The sequence below is a fragment of the Myotis davidii genome, unplaced genomic scaffold, assembly GCF_000327345.1.
Source record: "Myotis davidii unplaced genomic scaffold, ASM32734v1 scaffold449, whole genome shotgun sequence".
Classification (NCBI taxonomy): Eukaryota; Metazoa; Chordata; class Mammalia; order Chiroptera; family Vespertilionidae; genus Myotis; species Myotis davidii.
This window is the reverse complement of record NW_006383007.1, coordinates 4,277,932-4,295,390: the sequence shown is the minus strand read 5'-3', so window position 1 is coordinate 4,295,390 and position 17,459 is coordinate 4,277,932. Positions and strand designations below refer to the sequence as shown.

At 43.8% G+C, this 17,459-nt stretch overlaps 1 protein-coding gene across 1 annotated transcript in view; it reads right to left on the bottom strand.

Moving 5' to 3' along the window:
• The window catches only part of ENOPH1 (enolase-phosphatase 1), a 28,330-nt gene that overhangs the window by 7,612 nt on the left and 3,259 nt on the right, over positions 1–17,459 (bottom strand). The window contains exons 2-5 of the mRNA XM_006778202.2: positions 6,944–7,045; positions 5,493–5,695; positions 4,320–4,452; positions 2,584–2,707 (exon numbers count right to left, since the gene is read on the bottom strand). Of these exons, the coding sequence (XP_006778265.1) occupies positions 2,584–2,707; positions 4,320–4,452; positions 5,493–5,695; positions 6,944–7,045 (562 nt within the window). The remainder of the gene's footprint in view (positions 1–2,583; positions 2,708–4,319; positions 4,453–5,492; positions 5,696–6,943; positions 7,046–17,459) is intronic.

Below are 17,459 nucleotides of genomic sequence, written 5' to 3'. Positions count from 1 at the left end.
GTCTGGTTTGTTTGGGTTCTATAATCGAAACAATGTATAACTCCAGCTCTGAGATCCCGGCTCGCTGAAAGCAGGTTTCTGGGGGTTTGTTTAGTGTCTATATTTGTTACAATGTTTGAAACTGCAGGTCAGAGGCTGGAAACTGCAGGTCAGAGGCTGGCAGGGCAGACGGGGAACGTTGGAGTCCTCAGTCACTGAAGCAAGCAAGCCTCATGTTAGTTTCAAGCTGCCTGGCTGCTAGCCACCATCTTGGCTGACAGTTAATTTGCATATCTCGCTGATCAGCCAATGGGAAGGGTAGCGGTCATACACCAATTACCATGTTTCTCTTTTATTAGTGTAGATGTTTACTTTGAATTTATATTAGTTCACACAAACACTCCATCCATGCTTTTGTTCCGGCCCTCCGGTCCAGTTTAAGAACCCATTGTGGCCCTCGAGTCAAAAAGTTTGCCCACTCCTGGTCTAGATGCATCAAGGTGTGAAATTTAACAAAGGTAATCACAATTACTGAATTCTTTGGTATGTCAGGTGAAATTAAGCCCATTTTACCCCTTTCTCCAAAAAACATATTATAGCTTCTTGAAGGCATCTAGATTCTGGATGATCTATGCTGGTTGAGATTTTTTCCAAATCCACTTAGCAAATGAGTCCATGTTATTATATACCTACAACTCCTCCCTAACACAAGAGGCTAAAAGGTCAAGGGTCAGCAGTAGAAAAAATATACGCACTACCACAGGTAAGATGCCACTGCCAACAGACCGGATTTGCCTTTGGGCCCCATCTCTGCAAGTCCTAATGACTGGGTGACTTTAGTTCTTTGACAATAGACGGAGGGCTAACGGGAGGAATACTGCCTCTAGGTGCTGAAGCTGCCCCCAAGGGGCCCAGGAGCCACGTGGAGCTGACTACCCCCTGCCCTCTGTCTCTCCCCCAACCGCCTTCCCCAGTGTGTGGTAGTCAGGGTGCTGGAGCAGCTGCGCAGTGCACAAAGCCCTGCTCTGGGGTAAACAGAGGGTGAAACTTATAACCCAAGGTGAGTGGAAGAAACATAAATATATAGAACTACCCTCAAATACAAGTGCAATTATAAACACCCCAAGGTAGCCCCTGGGGAGATGCACAACTCTAAGGAGAATAACCATAAAATCAAGGGCCAGGGCTAAGGCCAGGCTGGGGAGTGTGGGAAAGCCTCACCAACCAGGGACATTCAAGTAAGAACAGCAGGGACACCCGACACCCCACCTCCCCAAACCTCGCCTTTGCCTGCTGCTGCCTGTTTCCTTATTGGCTACCATTTCCCTCTATCATTTCATAGAGGACTCACAGTCTTACACAGGTACTTGGGTACGTATTTTACATTTGGTCAAAACCACTCCTGAAATCACTTAAATTGCCTATGAAGAACAGTATACATTGCTTTGTGCATTCAATCCTTAAAGTAATAATGCATCTGCTAATATGCCATCTATATATATGCAAATAGACCAAAAGGCGGGACAACCGAACCAGCGGTCGCTATGACATGCGCTGACCACCAGAAACATGGCAGGCGTCGGCAGCACCAGACCAAGGCGGGGCATCGGTCACTGTCATCAGGGCGAGCCTCTGGTGGTTACTGAAAATTCTTTGCTCCCGTGTGCCATGTCCCACTGGGCGCTTGCACCTGCTGTCAGCCCCGATTGCCCCTGAGGGCTTCTCCACCTCCCCCTGCTTCTGAGGGGCAATCGGGGTGGTCACCACCACTTGCACTGCTGACGGCGCCGGCCCTAATCACTCTGCGCTGTCAGCAGGTGCAAGTGGGGCCGGTGCTGTCAGCATGTGGAAGCATCTGTGGTAGGAGCGGGGCTGCTGGCAGACAGGGGACCAGGGGGCAAGGCAGGAGGGGCCAGGCATCTCGGAGGATGGGCCGAGACCCACCCCTGTGCCCACTGCAGCCTCGTGGCCCACAGTTCCTTTTAAGGTGCACAAATTCATGCACTTGGCCCCTAGTGTGAAATAAAGAGGGTAAAGAAGATGCTGTCTTTAAACAGGTGAATCTTGAAGGCCTGGGAACTAATAAGATGGTCTTCGGGAAGGTGGGGATGAGGCTCCTAGTCAAGCCAGGGCAGTGTTCACCAATTGAATAGACTGTAAGGCAAAGTCACTCAAACTAGAGTTCTCTTTTATCGGCTAAGTGTGTTATGTGATCTCACTGCTGCTAAATATGTTTGATGCAGATGCACTGTGACTTTATTGTCCTTACCTAGCCATGCACCTACCATCATATTCTTGCCTGCATGCTCATTTCCACAACAATACCCTGTAAGTCATCCTTTCTTATTTTCCCATTTCACCTGTGTGTGTAAGTACAGAGGGATGGGTATGCAACCATGGATAAGGAGAGAAAATAAGTCTTTCCAAAGCCACTTCCCCACACACAACCCCCAATGGAGAGAAAGGTGAGTTGGCTGGTTCACTGTTTCTTTTTATAAAACTTTCATTTTTCAAAGGTCCACCCATAAACTTTCTTTAAAGAGGCAATGTGTTTGCAGTGCTGGGTTCAGCTCCCATCCTGGAGTAAGAAGTCAGATTCCTCACCTAGAGTAACGTCTGTCAGAAACAAGATGTTGTTGGTTGAGCACCCAATGCTGTTTGCAATCTTTCGATAACTCTCACTCTCTACTTTGTGTCCAATCTTGGTATCAAAGTGACCATCAACAAGCTGAAAAAAGAGAAGGGGAAATACTGATGCTGTAATTATATTAGTAACCTGGACCACTTTGTCTCTATCCCTTATCTCCGAAATATACAATCATAGTGACTTCATTCACTCAATATGTAACTGAAAAATCTATGTACAAGAGAACTTTGAGATGACTACAAAAAGTATATACAAAGCCGAAACCGGTTTGGCTCAGTGGATAGAGCGTCGGCCTGTGGACTGAGGGGTCCCGGGTTCGATTCCGGTCAGGAGCATGTACCTTGGTTGCGGCCACATCCCCAGTGGGGAGTGTGCAGGAGGCAGCTGATCGATGTTTCTCTCTCATCGATGTTTCTAGCTCTCTGTCTCTCTCCCTTCCTCTCTGTAAAAAATCAATAAAATATTTTTTTTTAAAAAAAGTACAAAGATTTTATAGCAATAAACATTTGAGAGGAAACTACCAAATCAACATATATAAGATAATTTTACAATCTACTTGCTTTGCTTTCTTTAGCATTAATTTTTTATACAAAATCTTTTAAAATATACCTGACCTACTTTCTACCCTTAAAATACTATTTGTACTCAAACTACTTACTAGAGTGAGTTTCACTACTAACGAAAGTTTCACTCCTTTTGACCCCAGAATGAATAGATTTCTTTACCCTATTTCATTAGTAAGTTGTTATTTTACTTTCATTTTCTGATTAAAACATTCTGAGATTCTACCCAAGAACTAGTATATATCCTTGCTGCTCAATAAATATTTATTTTAAAACTAGTTAGCTGAGTGACCTATTGTGTACCACTAAGTTCAGTGTATACTGAATTAGCATTTCTTTTTAAATCCCTTCAGTGAATCCCTTCCAATGACCACCCTGCCCTCCAGGGGGCATAGGGATGCTAGGACAGAGGGGCTAACAACAATATTTTCATGAACAAGAAATTTAATAGGTGGCCTTAACTTTTAATTGTTTAATGATGTACCCAGTTCTCTTACATAAGAATGCTGGCTCTGCTAAAGTAAAATCTGTATCTCTCCAAAGTACCAGAAACAATCAATCCACCTTGTACTCTGCTCCAGTCAAGAAGTCCGTTTTTTTCTTTTTTTTGGATAGTGGCAAGTATCACTACTTTACATCTTACCTGCTCTACTTTAAACAACCAAAAGAAGCATGCCATTAGTTTCCTTTCAGTTGACAACTTCCTAATACTGGCAAGATAGCTGATTTACAAGCTAGCTCACGTTGTGTTAGCTGTATTTTATATCACAGAACCACTTAGGGTGAATGTTTAAAAATGCAGACTCCTGACTCCCCACCCCAGGCCTGCCGATTCAAATTTGCTCAGAAGCAGGGCCCAGGGAATCTACATTTTTAACAGACTCCCCAGGTGATCCTTATGCACAACAAAGTTTAAGAACCTTTGATATAAAGACTGGTTAACACAGAAACAGTAAACTTTTGCTTATAATGTATTTCCCCAGTTTTCCCACTTCCCTTTACAACGTGCTTGGCATATATAAATGCAATTATCTGAATGGGGATTTAGGTTATAACTGTACCATATTCCTGTAACATTCATTATTTCATGCTTTGATAATGTCAAAGAACAAAGTTATCATGTAACCTACCTCAAGAATATCTCCCTCTGTAGAATACCCGAATAATAGTTTCTGTGCTTCTACACTCCCTGAAGAATAAATATACACCTTCATTCCAGCCTCTCTCCACTTCCTGACTGCTGGAACTACATCTTCAAAGAACCTAGACAGAAAATCAAGTTAAAATGCAGGAATACATTATGTTGCCAGATGAAAACCAGTCAAAATAGTTGCCACAAGTTTCTCTACTTGTGCCCAAATGGTCATCATAAGAAGGGACTCCATCTGCAGATCTAGTAAAAGTGTCACGGAGTTCCAGGATCACACAGATCAACAGCAATAATTTGAGTGGAGAGAAAAATAGTTTTTGACAGCCCCACTATGATAATCAAAAGTGATTACAGTCTGGCTGGTGTGGGTCAGTGGTTGAGCGCTGACCTATGAACCAGAAGGTCACGGTTCGATTCCCAGTCAGGGCACACAACCAGGTTACAGGCCTGATCCCTAATGTAGGGTGGATATATATATATATATATTTGTTTTAAAAGGTGGAGCCCCTTGTAAAGTATATCAAGGAATGGCATCTCATTTGCAAAACAAAACAAACCAAACATAGGGATCTGGAAACAGTCTTGGATCTTAGGGTTTATATCAGGGAACTGCTGCTAAAATACTTAGCCGCAGTATCTTATTAAGAATTTTTTAGCAATGCAGGACTCATTAGTCTTCTTTAGCAGGAGTGTTCTTAGGAACTCCACAACCAAGACAAAGAGCACAGAGAAGAGTGGCACTGCTGACACTGAGTAACCCCCAAAGCGACGGGGAGCATAACTTTACTTCTCTAACAGAAGAGAAACAGATAATCGAATGGTCCTAGGAAGCAGCTCAACATGCTGTTACTCTTAGCAAAGGATCAGATCTGACTTAGTTCAAGAAAGTCACCATTTCCCAGGAAGCTATTTTCAAACTGGAATTAAAAGTTCTTTAACCATCCCACCAAGCCAAACATCAGGTTTGGGGAATTTAGCTGGGTGAAATGCTTTATCCCAGCTTCGTAAAAATAAAACACTCACTTGTTAGAATTAAAAGAATTTGATTTTACCTATTTTACTAATCATGCAACACTGGAGAAGAGGACTAGTGGAAAATGTATTTGGTTTTGGGGCTGATGAAAAGTTCAGAGTCCCATGAGCAGCTACATACTCTGCTTTCACATGCCCTGCTGTGAATGCTGCCCTCCACATGTGGCCCTGAAGCTGTTTCAGTGCTGTAGTCTTTCGGTCCAGAGACATCTGCCAGCACACATTATCTACCACGGCCTGGATCATCAGTTGCAGGTCATCTGCTCCATTCTCAGGTGCAGCAGGGATCGGAACAGCCCCATCCAGGTGGGAGTCCTCTTCAGCCTGCAAGTCATAAACAACATGAAGTTTGTTTCTTACTTATTTGAAAAAAGAGTCCTTAAAATGAGACCTGAAAACCAAACCTACCAATTTTCTCCAACTATCATTAGCACCAAGCACTGTTACAAATTAAAGGATCCTACATTTTTGGTGCTGATCTGAATGATTCCTAAAAGAAATGGATTATAATTAATAATTTACACGATCTTCCCTATATTGCTAAAGCTAAAATTTAAACTGAGAGGCATGTATGTAGGAAGAGAGACAGCACATGATAAAATGATACAGTTAAAGACCTGGTTTGTTGTTCACTTACTGGGATGAACAAACCAGGACTCAATGAAATCTGATAGTTTTCTCTGCACTGTAACTAAAGAAAAAAACATACACAAGAAAACCTTTAAATCAGTTCATGTCTGGAATTCAATGAAAAGAAGCTAGTGAAGTAATGTCTGGGGTTGCTTCATATTCAGTCTCCTGCCATCTCTCACATCTTATAAAAACTCTAACAGCTATTTGAAACACTGACAATGTGAGAACGCCTATGTCCAACCTCTAAAGACTCGATGATACACATCCTACAGCAAGGATATATGTACATATGATTCAACAAGCGTTGAGACAACAAAAAAGGTAAGGGGAGGTGTTTCAGACTAACCTGGAGTTATCTAGAAAATCTAACAAACTCAAATACTCCATGTCCCAAAGAATATGATTATATTTCCAATCCTCTTAACCTTAGAAATTTCAGAGAGCATTCCACATTGTTTAAAGTAGAAAACTAACTAGAAAATAAGTGCCACAGAGTTAGCTCTGCACAGTATGTAAAAACTTTGCCACTGAAGCAATTTTAATTAAGAAAGAAAAAAAAAGGAGTGCCACTGCACACAATGTGTAAGAGGAAAATAGAGACTGAAAACTGGACAGAGAACAGAGCACAAGAGACGGAGGCAGAGGCAGGTATGAGGGCTGGGCCAAGTGCGAGCTGGGGTAAGAGGTCTGGAGGAGGTGTGCAGATGTGAGGGCCCGCAAGCACTGTGCAGGGCTTTGAGGGGGCTCATGCCAGGAGGCAGAAGAGAGTAGAGAATGAGGTGATGAGGTGCTATCCCTTGGAGACTTTAATGAACAATGTGAAAAGACAGTGCAAAACCTTTTGCATTCCACGCAGGAAGGGCTTGAGCATGAGTCTCTAAGCATCATTATTTCTAAGATACTTGGGAATGTGGAAGCAATGGAATAGAATGTCCCAACCTGTTTCCTCAAAAGACTGACATCCTGCTGGCATTCCTCTTCTTCCCAATGTGTCTGCAAATACTCTTTAACATTTTCTTTGATGTAAGGAAATAAAATGTCCTGGTAAAAGAGTAAAAGAAAATATCAACTATTAGCTTTAGTCATGTGCATGAGATCAAGTTCTTCAACAATCTCACCTTAGCTAACTGTAGCAAATAAGCCACTGAAAATATGAAAATTGCAGTTGTGGATATATGAGTGAGAGACATAGACCAATAAACAAATAAAAAGATCAAGAATCAGTAAACCATGGCCCCCAGCCCAAATCTGTTCTACACCTTGTTTTTGTATATGAAGTTCACTGGAACATAGCCACATTCAAGTTTACATAGTGTCTATGGCTGCTTTGGGGCCACAATGGCAGAGCTGAGTATTTATAACCAAGATCATATTGCCCACAAAGTCTAAACATTTACCATTCAACCCTTTACAGAAAGTTTGCTGACTCCAGAACTAGATTGCTAGACCATATGTCCTTGAGGGCAGGGATCAAGTATATGTTGTTCACAGCTACAACCTCAATGCATACCACAGTACTCGGCACATGTATATAACTCAAATATCTGCTGAAAAGTGTCCATGCATGACAACTCTTTTTTAAAAAAAACAAAACACCTGAGCACCATGATTCTTGGTCATCAGACTACTTAAGAATACCCTATTAGAAAGTGATGTGCAAAACAATTCAGAAATAGATAACCTGTCACTAATTCATGCATTGGGAATATGATCTCTCTTAGATCAAAGTTTTTACATTTACTTACAATTGTAGCATCTGTATCTTAAAAAAAAATGTGCCACTTTCAGCAATTGCTTTAGCGTCCACTATATGCCAAGATACGCTAGTCCCAGAGTTGGGCATGAAGAAAAGGATTCAAAAGATAAATGAGTCACAGTTCCTATTCTCAGTAAGTTTAAGAACCTGGGGTGGGAGGTGGAAGGTAAACAAAGAATTATAACGGGGTACAATGGGTAAGACAAGAGTACAGGCAGAACACTGTGTGGATCCAGAGAGTAATGGCTCTGCAACCGTCTTAGAAATAGCCAGAGCCTAAAACCAACATGCCGTGAGTATAGGCCCCAAGAACATAATTCAGAGAAGGCCTTACATTTTAAGAAAAATCCACAATCAAGTTGAATTCAAGAAGTCTGTTAATCCAAATTCATTCATTCATTTATTCATTCAAACATTAACTCAATGTCCAATACAGGGCAGGCCTTGTGCTAAGAGCTGGAAATATAATTGGGACAAAAACCACACATCCACACATGATCTCTAATCACAAGGAGTAGAAAGACGTCTTTTTAGGGGTCCCGTAGGGTCAAAATCTTTTCATGAGAATACTTAGTTGTTATTTGCCTTTTTCAGTTTCATCTCTTCAGGAGTGTACAATAATTTTCCAGAGGCTAGATAATGTGTGATATCACAAGAGGTCCTATGCAGATAAGAGAATCTAGCTGTTTTCAATAGCTAGCCATTGAAGAGGCATACAAAAAATGTGAAACAATGCCTCTTCTAACCACATTTTCCAAAATAAAAAAATTATTTTGTGAAAAATATATTTATATTAACAAAGTAATGTGATTTATTGTTGTTTAAAATGAATGAGTATTTTTAAATTACTATTTTAATTTCTAATATGGTAAATTTTAATCAATATAATCCATATAAATAAAAATTCTTTGGTTCCTCAGTAATTTGAAGAGTATAAAGGAATCCTGAAAACAAAAAGTCTGAGAACCACAAAGTGAATAGGATTGAACCAGAGCAGATCAGAGAGGACGTTCCAAACAGGGGGAATGGTGGGGTGAAGGAAAGGTTCTTGAGAGAGTCACCTCATCTTTGGAGTGTATAAGCCAGAGATAAAGGCAAGGGTTTTCAAATGTTTCCATACCACTTGAGGTGTGCAAAAGGCCCTGAAGATAAGTGATCCTATTCTCTTAAAAGAGGGCTCACTAAACGTAATAAAGAACGGGCTCCAATTCCTGAAGCTGCTGCAAGTGCTATCTATCACAGGGCATCTGTGCCAAACACAGCACCTACCTCTTCTAATAAATATTAATCTGAACCGGCCCTCAGCCCAGCTTTGTGGGATGTAGGGAACATCTTAAAACCACTGATCTGTGCTTTCTCTCTCTTCCCTTGGACCTCTTCCTTGTTACAAGCTTCTGGGCCATTACATTTTCCTAAATATTATAAGACAGTGAACAAGGACAAAAGAGGTGAAAGAAACTGGCAGGAAACTGAAGGATGATGTGACTAGGACATAGTTAAAAGATTCATATGAACAAAACTATGTGTTGTTTTAGTATGCATAGTGTTTCCCTGGCTGGTACAAAGATTTGGCTACATAATTAGGATTGTTTAATATTTAAGAAGACCCAAGTTCAAATTAAACTGCAGTTCCAAAAGAAAATACACAACATAAGAAGGTTATTACGGCTTTTAAATGGTAGGACTGAATCTCTCTTCATAATACGTTATTCAAATTTCACCTGCCCTAGAAAAAATAAAGTCGTCATTCAATTTTGCTTGTTCTCCTTTGGTAAGTAATGGGTCATTCATCAAATTTTTCAGCATACTTGACAGAAAAGCCTTGTTTAAGATCAATGAAAACTCATTCGTGATCTAAAAGAAGAAAAATGAAGAGCTAAGATTGACAGCTTTCTTTTCCAAGAGATTCCTTTTACCCTACTGATATATTTCTGATTCTCTTTAAATTACTTAGTTTTCCCATCATGCCCCTCCTTAGCCCTTCCTTTATCTACTGAATGTCTCTCCTCCACTCACGTACTGGGGTAAGGCTGCAAAGTGGCCCCCCACTTGAGAATGCCATCTGAGAAGATGTAGTAAAAACTGAATATACACAAGCTGTTTGTTTCCTGGGCACATACATATACCATAGAGAAACTAACACATGTGCACACAGAGAGGAAAGGGAAAAAATGTTTATTACAGCACTGGGTATAATTGCAAAATAACTGGAAACAACCTAAATCTTTATCAGCTAGAAAATAGATAAATGGGAGCCACAACCTGCATGGCTAGGGTTCAGGATCTAAAGAAGGGCCTGACGCACAAATGAAAATACTATACAAGAAATATGAATTTAGAAAGCATGGGGGGGACAGGTGGAAACCTCTCTCTTGGAGAGGCACACCGACTTCTGGGTGGTCTGCTTTTTATTTACTTGAATACACATTTGCCCTTTAGCAATGCATACAGGCATATCCAAGGTAAAGTTTGGTAAATAATAAAAGGATTATCAAGTTAGGGAATGCCTTCAGCCACTGAGCCCACAACAGGGCGATAGTGTGCTGATTTTCAGCCCTGCTAAATATCAAAGTCCATTGGCCTTCCAAAGGGTCTTTTTTTTTTTTATATATTTTATTGATTTCTTACAGAGAGGAAAGGAGAGAGACAGAGAGCTAGAAACATCAACGAGAGAGAAACATCGATCAGCCGCCTCCTGCACATCTCTTACTGGGGATGTGCCCGCAACCCAGGTACATGCCCTTGACCGGAATCGAACCTGGGACCCTTCAGTCCGCAGGCCGACGCTCTATCCACTGAGCTAAACCGGTTTCGGCCCAAAGGGTCTTTTACATTAATATGCTAACTACTGTTGGTTTTAGCCTCTGGCAAATGGGTATATTCATACTCTAAAAGATTATAAAGCTGTTGAATATTAATGTGCTAAAATTATATTTATCAATATGAACATAAACTCTAACATATGAATAAAGGTCTAATGCAAAATAAAATGGCCTGGCTGATTTGGCTCAGGGGTTGAGCATTGACCCATGAACCAGGAGATCATGGCTCGATTCCTGGTCAGGGCACATGCCCAGGTTGTGGGCTCAGTCCCCAGTGTGGGGCATGTAGGAGGCAGCCGATCGATGATTCTATCACATCACTGATGTTTCTATCTCTCTCTCCCTCTCTGAATATAATTTTTGAAGACACAAAAAAACAAAATTAGATGTACTCAGGGCCTGTTATATCTGTAATTCTTTTTTTAAGATCTGAAACAAACATAATAACAAAAATTAGCTTCATGGTGGGTGCTTGGTAATTACATTAATCTTTCTTCCTGATTATTTTAATTGTTTCACTATTAAAAAACAAGCAAGCCAACTTTGATCCCTTATCCTACCTATAACTGCCTCTTTCTCTCTTGGTCATCCTCCAGTGTCCTGACTCCAGTATTCCCCAACTCTCAAGCAATGAGAAATATTCCTGGGGGAAACTGTTGGTTAGATTCAGGACCTCCTAGTAACTGAAGAGCTGAAGTACCAAAAGTTATAAAATGCATGCAGTTCTATAGGAAGCACAAGTTCCTATCTCCTATATCCAGTTTTACTAGTACCAACTAAAATTCATGAAATGAATTGTAAACGCTGAGAGCCCAGCTCCTTGACCTCTGTGGGAGAGGAGATGAATACAGAATCCAGGCAGCATGTGAGGCCAGGGTCCTACCTCTAGCTGTGCTCAAGTAACTCATCCTCTCTGAGCCTCAATTTTCTCATCTGCTATATGGGAATAATAATACCAAGCAAAGGCACTGCAGTAACTAGAGATAAATAGAAAGCACTTTCTACCATTTGTTATATTCTCCAACAAAATTTTTAAAAATTGATTTTAGAGAGAGAGAAACATGTATGTGAGAGAGAAACATTCACTGATTGCTTTCTATATGCACCCTGACTGGGGACTGAACCTGAAACCTGGGCATGTGCCTGGCTGGGAATCAAATCAGTGACCTTTCAGTGCATGTGATGACACTCAACCAACTGAGCCACACCAGCCAGGGCCAGACAAATATTTAAACTGGGCAAGAATCACTTTTGATCCAAATTTAGTGATAAATAATAGCAGAAAAGTTTCTGGAGGATAAATCATAAACACAAACAACTTATCCTATCTAATAAAAGAGAAAGATGGTAATTAGTGTATGTCTGCTACCTTTCCCATTGGCTAATGAGCAAGATATGCAAATTAACTGCCAGCCAAGATGGCGGCCGGCAGCCAGGCAGCTTGAAGCTAACATGAGGCTTGCTTGCCTCAGTGACGGAGGAAACCAACGTTCCCCGCCTGCCTGGCTGGGCTCTGAACTTGCAGTTTGAAACATTGTTACAAACATAGAAGCTAAACAAAACCCCAGAAACCTGCTTTCAGCCCGCGGGGATCTCAGAACTGGAGTTAAAACAGTGTTTCGACTACAGAACGCAAAAAAAAACCAGATACCTGCTCTCGGCAAGAGGGGCCTCAGAGCTGGAGCCAGAGCTAAAGCTGGCCCAGAAAAAAGAAAAAGAAAAAAAGGAGCAGTTGGGAGCTTCAGTCACCTGCCAGCCTGAAAACAGCCCTCAGCCCCTCACCCAGACTGGTCAGGCACCCCAGTAGGGACCCCCACCCTGAAGAGTGGGTGACCAGCTGCAAACAGCCATCATCCCCTCACCCAGGCTGGCCAGGCACCCCAGCGGGGACCCCCACCCTGATCCAGGACACCCATCAGGGCAAACCAGCTGGCCCCCACCCATGCACCAGGCCTCTATCCTATATAGTAAAAGGGTACTATGCCTCCCAGCACCGGGATCAGCGGAGCCACGAGGCCTCCCGGCACCGGGATCAGCGTGACAGGGGGCAGCGCCCAAACCCCCTGATCGCCCTGCGGCTCTGTGTGTGACAGGGGGCGGGGCCACAACCTCCCTATCCACCCTGCGCTGTTCATGATAGAGGAAGGCGCCCTAACCCCCTGATCAGCCCTGCTCTGTGGGTGATAGAGGGCGGCGCCCCAACCCCCCCTCCACGGGCCCTGCTGTGTGTGTGATGGGGTAGAGCCATAACCTCCCCATCGGCCCTGCCCTGAGTGTGACAGTGGCGGCGCCCCAACCCCCTGATCCACCCTGCTCTGTGTGTGACAGGGGGGAGCTCCCCAACCCCCTTGATGGGCCCTGCTCTGTGCATGACAGGGTGCAGCGCCCCAACCCTGATTGGCTCTGCTCTGTGCGTGACAGGGGGTGGCGCTGCAACCTCCCCATCGACCCTGCCTTGAGTGTGACAGGGGGCAGTGCCCCAAACCCCCAATCGGCCCTACCCTGAGTGTGACTGAGGGTGGCATCGCAACCTCCTGATCCGCCCTGCTCTGTTCATGACAGGGGGCGGTGCCCCAACTCCGCAATCGGCCCTGCTCTGAGCCCAACCAGGGGCTGCACTCTGCCCCCCTCGAGCAGGCCTAAGCCAGCAGGTCATTATCTCCTGAGGGGTCCCAGACTGCGAGAGTGCACAGGCCGGGCTGAGGGACCCCCCCCGCAGCCCAGTGCACAAATTTTTGTGCACCGGGCCTCTAGTCTATCTAATAAAAGCCTAAGCGACTGTTACAGCCAAACTATCAGAACGACCAGTCACTATGATGCGCACTGACCACCAGGGAGCAGATGCTCAAAGCAGGAGCTGCCCCCTGGTGGTCAGTGCGCTCCCACAGGGGAAGCACCACTCAGCCAGAAGCCAGGCTCATGGCTGGCAAATGCAGCTGTGGTGGCAGGAACCTCTCCCGCCTCCGCGGCAGCGTTAAGGAGCAGCGAGCAGAGTGATAAGGAGTGAGCAAGCGGGCAATAAGGAGCAAGGGATCCCGGATTGCGAGAGGGATGTCCAACTGCACACTTAGGCCTCTCCCCCCCCCACCACCACCCCTCAGTGCACAAATTTCGTGCACCGGGCCTCTAGTTTATTCAATATTTACTGAGTGAGGATCTGCTGAATGCAGGTACTTCTAATAATGGTGTTATAAACCATGACCCTCTCCTCAGAGAACTCCCAGAAATAAAAGGTGCAAGATTCCCAACAATTCTAAACATTTAGGAAAAGCTTTAGAAGTTAGAGATTACTTTGGAATTCCTGATAATCCTATTTGCCCCTTACCTCTATACATAAAACACTCCTCTGCTCTGAGTAAACACCAAACTAGCAATGAAGCTAGAACTTAGTGTAACACCTGGGATATCATATTACCTGGGGGAGGCATGTTAGCAGACTGTTCTATTTTACTGAAAAAGTATTATTGTGTAACATAAAAGTACAGTAACTAAATTGTGAAAATTTTATCTATCCTTTCAACATACTTATTGATCATCTATTATGTAAAATAAATATCTTCAAGGTGCTTATTTTAAAAAGCCAGTATTTACATCAGTCTGAGACATGCTATGATACCATATAAGAAAGCTCTAAAAATAGGCTTTTTAGAGCTAGTGCTTATTGCCCAACCCTGCCCACTGAAAATGTTCAGGCTTTAAAAGTAATTTCACAAGTAAATGAGGTAAGTGTTTTAACTTCAGCTATAATCAATTTATAGATAATTTTAAAATATCATAGTACAAAATAATGCAGCAATAAACCCAGGATTCTACAAATGTGTGATTATTTTTAGTCCACCAGATATTAAGGCAGTGGTTCTCAACCTTCCTAATGCCGCGACCCTTTGATACAGTTCCTCATGTTGTGGTGACCCCCAACCATAAAATTATTTTCATTGCTACTTCATAACTGTAATTTTGCTACTGTTATGAATCGTAATGCAAATATCTGATATGCAGGATGTATTTTCATTGCTCACAACCCACAGGTTGAGAACCGCTGTAAGGGGTCGTTATGATTTAATAGTATATATAGCAAAAGGCTATATCTGGGCCAGTTCCGCCTAGGCCAGCTGTAGCGCCAGGCGCCCAGAACCATGGGGAGGCAGTTTGTCCCTCTCCTTTTCCACAGGCACAGGCGCCTGGGACCATGGGTGGGTGGCTTGTCCCTCTCCCAGGCTGTAGGTGCAGCTGCTGACACTGGGGACGGCAGGGCGGGCGGCTTGTCCCTCTCCTGGGCCACAGGCGCTGCTGCTGGCGCCCATGACCGTGGGGTGGGCGGCTTCTCTCTCTCCCAGGCCACAGCCTGGCTGGTCCCCATTCCTCTATCTCGTGAACACATTTGTGCCTGGCTGGTCCCCAGTCCTCTCTCCCCAGTGTTGAGTGTCTCAGCAGTTCCAGCGAGGGCATGAAGGTGTGACAACCATTTGCATATTAGCTCTTTGTTATATAGGACAGCCCAGATTTGAAAGCATCCCAAATGTCCATTAGTAGAAGAGTGGATAAAAAAGCTGTGGTACATTTAAGCAATGGAATACTACTCAGCAGTAAGAAAGAAAATCTTATCTTTTGCAACAACATGGATGTCCCTGCATAATAATATGCTAAGTGAAATAAGCTAGTCAGAGAAAGGTAAGTACCATATTATGTCACATATGCAGAATCTAATGAATAAAATAAACTAACAAATAAAATGGAAAGACTAATTGATAGAGAACAGATTGACAGTTGTCAGAGGGAAGGGGGCTGCTGAAGAGATTAATCAAAGAACAAACAAAACTCACAAACAACAGTATGTTGATTATCAGAGAGAAAGGGAAAGATAGAATAGGGTAAGGGGCCAGAAAGATAAATGGTGATGAAAGGTAACTTGACTTGGTGTGGTGAACACACAACGCAATATACAGACAATGTATTACAGAATTGTATACTTGAAACCTATAATTTTATTAACCAATGTTACCCAGTAAATACATTAAAAATAAATAAAAACTTTAGCCCTAGCCGGTTTGGCTCAGTGTATAGAGCGTTGGCCTGCGGACTCAGGGGTCCCAGGTGCGATTCTGGCCAAGGGCACATGCCCAGGTTGCGAGCTCAGTCCCCAGTAGGGGGTGGCTAGAGGCAGCCAATCAATGATTCCCTCTCATCATTGATGTTTCTCTCTCTCTTCCTCTTCCTTCCTCTCTGAAATCAACAAAAATATATTTAAAAAAAACTTTAAAGAAATCATTTTGAAACACCAGATGTATACATTCCTAACACAAGATGATTTCACCTCTCATCTTTTAAAAGGGTCCCTTTCAGAGTCTATTTGTTTTTAAATCTTTTTTAAAATATATTTTATTGATTTTTTTATAGAGAGGAAGGGAGAGGGATAGAGAGTTAGAAACATTGATCAGCTGCCTCCTGCACACCTCCTACTGGGGATGTGCCCACAACCAAGGTACATGCCCTTGACCTGAATCAAACCTAGGACCTTTCAGTCCACAGGCCGACACTCCATCCACTGAGCCAAATCAGTTAGGCTCAGAGTCTATTTACTGCCATATCTATCTATCTATCTATCTATCTATCTATCTATCTATAGATAGCTACTCTAACGGCCATAATGACATAACAACCAGTCGCTATGACGCCCACTGTGGACAGGGAACCAGCCAGATCAGGGGGTAGAGCTGGTGGCCAACCTCCTGCAGCCCCTCCCCCTGGCTGGCCATGCCCCAATGGGCCTCCACCACCCTGATAGGCCTGCAGCCCCTCCCCATGGCCGGCCCTGGCCCAATCGTCTCCCAACTCTAATCGAGGGCGGGGCCCACCAGCCAATCACCCGCGGCCCCTTCTCCCAGCCGGCCCGGCCCTGATCGAGAGCCCTAATTGGGCCCTGATCCAGGCGGGCCGCCTGGACAACCTCCCACCATCTCCTCCTCCCGACAGGCCCAATCCCGATCCGCCCTGATTGGGGCTGGGCTGGCCAGACCCCCCTCGTGCATGAATTCGTGCACTGGGCCTCTAGTATATATAAAAGCCTAAGCGACCAAATGACCGGCCAGTGGCTATGATGCACACTGACCACCAGGGGGCAGACGCTCAACACAGGAGCTGCCCCCTGTTGATAAGTGCACTCCCACAGCGGGAGCACCACTCAGGTGACAGACGGGCACAGGATGCCGCCACTGCCTGCAGACACTCCCCCTGTGAGCCTGCGCGGATGCAGGGCCGGGATGAGCAGGAGCAGTGCAGAGCCAGCATGGGCTCGGGCTCCTCCCTGGCGTCTGCTGCTTCCCCCACTACTTCGTGTTCTGAGGGATCGGCATGGACAGAGCCCGACAAGCTAGAGGGTAAGGCCAGGCTGTGACAGCATGGAGGTCCACTGATCCCTGCAGGCCAGGCCAAGGGACCCCACTGGTGTACGAATCTGTGCACTGGGCCTCTAGTTTTTATATATTGTGTCTTTTATTGGTGATTGTGCAGTTTAAAATTGGCCAAGCACTGTCTAGTGTTCCCAAGTGGAAGAAAGCTTTGATGTTGTGCCTTATGTAGAAAATACATGTTGGATAAGCTTTGTTAAAGCGTAAGTTACAGTGCCATTGGCTATGAGTTCAATGTTAATGAATTAAGAACATATATAAAACAAGGTAAACAGAAACACATAGAACAAGATTATGTATTGATCAGTTGATGGAAATGTTGTGACCAGAGACTCACAGGAATCTAACCTTGTATTTTTTCTACAGACAACAATTCAGTATTTGCTAACATAGTGTTCTGTGACTTCACAGAACATAACTACTTCAACTGTTGTTACATGTACCAACTCAACATGTAGCAACAGGAATGC